General features: G+C 37.0%; 1 protein-coding gene across 1 annotated transcript; it reads left to right on the top strand.

Annotated features, from left to right (window-relative positions):
• Positions 1-2,304: 2,304 nt before the first annotated feature.
• On the top strand, positions 2,305-4,816 carry LOC137727258 (wax ester synthase/diacylglycerol acyltransferase 11-like). Its single transcript, XM_068466111.1, has 5 exons — positions 2,305-2,523; positions 3,006-3,575; positions 3,678-4,040; positions 4,225-4,362; positions 4,513-4,816. The coding sequence occupies exons 1-5, from the start codon at positions 2,326-2,328 to the stop codon at positions 4,678-4,680; spliced, it is 1,437 nt and encodes a 478-aa protein (XP_068322212.1). The 5' UTR covers positions 2,305-2,325; the 3' UTR covers positions 4,681-4,816.
• Positions 4,817-5,996: the final 1,180 nt, after the last annotated feature.

The following is a 5,996-nucleotide window of genomic DNA, read 5'->3' as shown; positions in this document are numbered from 1 at the left end:
GATTGTAATTAAAGGCAGAATATAAATATGAATATGATGAAAATATGGATGGAATGCTAGCTAGAAGGTTCTTCTCCACACATGTTACACTTGCATACAAGATTGATTTTCAGTTGGTCTTTCGATAAATTATGAAACTCAACACCCCGGGTTAATTAGGTCCGCTTAAATTAACCGTCAAGTTCTCCTTAAGTTAATGCATTGGATGGGTTTGCGCAACGCAATTCACAACATTCTCCAAAAGTCCTTTACGTGAAAAGCACAATAAAGATACAATCAAAGATCATTAAGCATCATGAAAACTATAAGTGTTGACGAGGCCTTCGTTACTATGAACAGCATGAAACTAGTGCCAAGAATTCATTTAACGCGATTGTTTATAAGCAACCTCCACTACTTGTGAATATAAGTTCATAACTATTAGGTGAAACTCACTTATATTCTAGCGTCATATTCATGCATGAAAATTAAGCGTGCACTCTCAATAAACATACATAAATAAGTTATCAATCAAACGGTTAAACAAATTGAATCCACAACTTATGAAATTCCTACCAAAGATAATCAATTCATATCGCAAGCATAAACATGGTTTCGAATCACCCCCTAGCTAAAGGGGGTTTAGTTCCTCATACGTACAAGACAAAGAGAATTGAAATTAAACATAGAAATCAAAGAAACACCTAAACATTCCAACAACTCAAACTTGAATTGTATGAACGTTTAGGCCTTCTTCTCTTCCTCTTTGTTGTAGCACAAGGTCTAAGGAAAGGTTGTGTGATGGTGTGAAGTGTTTTGGAGGGATGGGGAGTGGTTGAAATGGCTGAATGGATTGATGGAATGGTGTGTGGTTGGCACGGCACAAAGGGATTGTTTTTGTGCCGTGTGTTATGTGATTGAATGGATGGAATGGTGGAGTGAATGGATGAATTTCTGTGGTCTATTTGTGTATGAATGAATCCCCCCTCTTGTGGCTGCAATGGATGTTTATTTATAGGTGAAAAAGAGGGAATATGACAGCTAGGAGGTTGGTGGAAAGCTGGAAATGAAAAGGGGAATGCATGTGGCTGCAAGGTGTGAATGATTATGGGTGCATGTGGCTGCAAGGTGTGAAGTGGACAACCTGGAAATGGGATGGGAGTGCACGGCAAAGGGGAGTGCATGTGGAATTGCAAGGTAGGGTGAATGATGATGAATGCATGTGCAATGACAGCTAGGTTGGTTGTGGAAAGCTGGAATTGCACAAGGGGAATGCATGTGCACGGTTTTGGGAGAAAAAGGTGAATGGTGGCTGCAATGATGAAGTGGGATGGCTGGAATTAACATGAAATGCACGGCTAGGTTGGTTGAATGATTATGGAGTGTTGAATTGGTGGTGCAATGATGAAAGAATAAGTGCATGTGGCTGAATGCAAAGGGAATGCACGGATTAGAGGATTTGTGTTAGGTGATGGGTGCATGTGGATTAGGTTGGAAATGCAAGGGAATGTGCTGAAATGATAGAATGGGGCTGCAAGGTTAAAGGGCTAGGGTTTAAGTGCATAGAATGGGCCTAAAATAGGGTGGTTTGCATGGCAAGGGAAGGGGAGAAGGGATAAGCCACGGCAAGGTTATGTAATTGGGCTAGGGCCATTGTTTTGTGTCCTAAAGTGCCTCAATTTCGTCCAACACCTTGGCTCCAAACATAAGCTATCCATCCTTAGCCCAAAAATGCTCCAAAAGGCTCCAAAATGCACTTCTTTGCTCCTTAAGCCCTTAGAACCTGAAAACACGCAAAAGAAGCATAAAGGACTAAAATAACTAAAGAAACATAACGTAAATGCACGAGAACAAGCCATTTAAGTCGCATGAATATGCTCCTATCATCCTCGCGTGTGATCAATATAATAATGTTAAAAAAAAAATTAAAAAAAAATTATAGCATGTTCTTGTATTGCACAAAACACCACGTGTCGTAACAATGTATCTATTCCATATAAGTCTTACACCACATGTCGTAACAATGTATCTATTCCATATAAGTCTTTCTCATCAGCTAGGCAACGTGTCTGAGCAAGAATAAAAATGCATAGCAAATTTTTAGTAATTAAAACATTTTAAACATTGACCACCAACTGTATCGCGTTCTTAATTTCTTAGAGGGTTATGAAGCGACCAGACTAACAATGGGTCCCTCAATATTGTCGTTTTTCATAATTGAATCAAATGACCATTTTACTCACATTCTTGCGTAAGAGATGGCCTATAAATTAAGATGCATGCAGCAACCCCAAATGAACTAAACCACTACAATTTGTTGTTAACGTAGACAGAGAGAGAAAAAAGATGGAGTTTATTAAGGTTGATGATGGAGATTATTACAATGAGCCGGTGAGTCCTACTGGGCAATGTCTCAACACGTCGGTATTATCCATGTCAGTTCTTGGTGTTTTAGAATCTGAGGTTCCAATCGATGAATCAAAGATCATGTCATTCCTTCAGGATGTCTTCCTCCACATCAACCCACGCTTCTGCTCCATCATGGTACTCTCTCTCTCTCTCTCTCTCTCTCTCTCTCTCTCTCTCTCTCTCTCTCTCTCACTCAATTTTGTTCATATGCTTTTATTTGAGATGTTGAAAGTTAGTCATAAACATTTCAATTATCAAATTTTTTTTTCTTTTAACTTTATACTTGTTAACAAAGAGAGAAGACACGCTTTTTGAACTCGAGACGTATGAGTAGAAACTCAAGATAGAGACTTAGAGTCTTTACACTAAATAATTAGTCAAATGGAATTAAAGATCTATTTGTAACTGCTTATCTAAAAGACACTTCTAACATATGTATAAATGCTTTTATTAGAAATGCACGGTCGAACTGTTATTAAAAATTTAAGTGCTTTGAAGTTCTTTTTGCAAAAAATAGTTATAATTGCTTTTGAACGTTAGAAAACGCTTTTTCCTATCATGGTAATAATTATAATTAGGAAATTAATTTAATATTAAATTTGAAAAATCCTCCGCAGGTTGACGTCGACGGAGAGAAACAATGGAAGAAGGTTGAGGTCAAGCTCACGGATCATGTTCACGTCCCTATTTTTCCCTCTGGAGTATTGTCACCTGAGTCTTACGACCTTTATCTCGGTGACTACATATCAAAAGTAGTACTGGAAAAATACCCAGAAGACAAACCACTGTGGGAAGTTCACATAGTCAAATATCCAACTTCCACTGCCGCTGGTAACCTAATATTCAAGCTTCACCATGCACTTGGCGATGGCTACTCCTTCATGAGTGCTCTTCTTTCTTGTCTGCAAAGAGCTGACGATCCTTCTCGCCCTCTAACTTTTCCGTCGCGCCGAGGTTCCGAGAGAAAGGGACGTGACGTTTATTATAAGAGTGCTTTGAGGTGGGTGTCTCAGAATTTGGCCTCAGCTTTTTATGCCGTGAAGGATTTGGGTTGGAACGCTTTCGTTGAAGATGATCGAACACCGATAAGATCTGGGAATTCTGGAGTTGAGTTTCTGCCAATGGATATATCAAGCTTGATATTCTCCCTTGATGAAATCAAACTAATCAAGAACAAGCTCAACGTGGTAAGATACTATATATGATTATAATTAGCTAGGTCGCTATATTTTTTTGTTCATATATATCATTTTGTGTGATCGAAATTTTTTCTTTTCTTGTTGTGGCAGACGATAAATGATGTGATATGTGGAATAGTGTTCTTTGCTACTAGACTGTACATGCAAGAGATGATTAATAATAACCAAAAATCAAGCAGCGCAGCAAGCTGCCGAGCGCTGGTGTTGGTCAATACTAGGATCACTCATGGTGATTATAAGCCGGTGAAGCAGATGATCGGACCCAATTCTGAGATGCCGTGGGGGAACCGAATTGCTTTCATGCCGATTTCCATGCCCAAGTTAACTGAAATCTTGAACCCGCTGGACTTCGTCTTCGAAGCACAAAAACGTATTAAGAGGAAGAGGAGTTCTTTTTCCGTTTCTTTATATAACAAGCTATTTGAAATTGTGAGCAAGCTTAGAGGCCATGAGGTGGGTAATCATCTCTCAATACACTTTCAGTACGAGGACGGCCCATGTTGTTATATGGTTTCATTAATTCACGTGTTATAATATGCGTAGACATATTGTATTTATGGTCGATGTTGCAAACAATATCAACCATATATATAGTATAATTAAAGTAATCCTCCTTGAAATGGTATTGATGTTGCAGGCAGCATCAAGATACATGCACAACAGACTGATGAAGTCGAGCCTCATGATATCAAATATGATAGCGCCTGTCGAGAAAGCAGCTTTGGCTGATCATCCAATCAAGGGTGTATACTTTATGGTTTTAGGTATACCTCAGGTATGTCGTTAAGTATATATTTATAGTACGTTGATGTGTCCGATTTTGAGCATATATAATTAATTCAGGTCAAGTTAATTAGAGCAGTGTGCTCCTCTCTGTAAGTTAACGCATCTTATTAAATGTTTCGAGATTTCAATGGTTTTGCAGGACATTATCATAACAATAGTCAGTTATATGGGAGACTTGAGGATTTCCTTTGGAACTCAGAAGGGCTTTATTGATCCTCAAAAGTTCAAGTCATGCTTGAAAAATGCGTTTGAGATGATACTAGAAGTCACAGACAAAATTCCTATAGAGACGAAGGCATCTCTTTAATCGTCTGAACTGTGTGCTTAATGGAATAAAAACCAGAGAGTTGTGCTATTCTAATATGGTTGTATAATAATAATACAATAAAATTTTATATATGTAGTTTTGTTTTGAAATACGTACAATCCTAATGATAATTTAGTGGGGGAATATGATCAAGTCATGTTTATGATCATCTCTTTTCTTTTGTAGGTTTGTTGTAATCCATATGGTATCAATTTAATATATATATATATATGGTTTAAATTTTAATTGATAATTTTATTACACGAATTATTTTTACCCTAAACTTCAATTTGGAAATTCTTGCCTGCAAATTTTCTTTTCACAAATTAAATCTCGCCCGTTCACACGTTCATTTAGTTAAATCTCAACAAGTGAAAAAAAAAATAATTAGTTAGCTAAATATCAATCGTTCATTCGTGAAGACAAAAGTGCAAGTGAGTAAAACTATCCAAATTGGGTGGCGTAAAACCTATGTAGTTAGCTTTTGAGATTTGACACGTAAACTAACCTGTTCTGATAGAGCGAAGAAAGTTGAGATTCCACCATAAAACCAATTGGCAATATGATGAATAACCCAACTCTTTATAAACACATGCAGTGTCTTTAATTTTTTTAATGTGAGATTTATACTCTTAACAAAGATAGAGTCGTCTCATTGCAAACTGAGGCATACGACAAAAATATACAATCATACCTTCCTAATTCTCTGGACACTTAATATAGTTTTTACCTAATAAGCTAGTGAAATTAGAAAACTTTTCAATCCAATCTACTAACTATTTCCACAATCGTAAGAATTAAAGGCACATTAGATTAGATTTAGGAGGATAATAGAAACCTTTTGTTTTTTGTTTTTTCCCCTTTATTGTGCTGAGAATATGATGAAGGGAGAAATTTTAAAGATATAAAATAAGAGTATGAAAAAAAAATGAGGCATGATTCAAAGTGAGCTAGGTTCAAGGTACACTCCTTGTCGCTTTAATACTTTGCTATGAGATTTGCTTTTTTGACAGCATAAGTTTTGTTGATTGGCATCCCACACCACCATTGGTAGGTTTGATTATCCATTACCAATTCGTTGGGGAAAATATGCATATGATTATCCATAGCTAAACTACAAACCAGTTTTATGACCTTTGGGATTGTATGATACTTACTCAAATTTCAACATGTTTTATCTTTCTCCCCAACAGCGGCTCGAATTCTGGCTCCTAATGCGCAAAATATATACCAATAATCTGTATCAGGGTACTCATACATCACATCCTCCTCTTAAGCACTGATTCTTACCCATATCTCAAATACGTCTGTGGAGC

Source organism: Pyrus communis, chromosome 3, assembly GCF_963583255.1.
Source record: "Pyrus communis chromosome 3, drPyrComm1.1, whole genome shotgun sequence".
Lineage (NCBI taxonomy): Eukaryota > Viridiplantae > Streptophyta > Magnoliopsida > Rosales > Rosaceae > Pyrus > Pyrus communis.
Note: the sequence above shows the minus strand (reverse complement) of the source record. Positions and strands in the feature narration are given on the sequence as shown.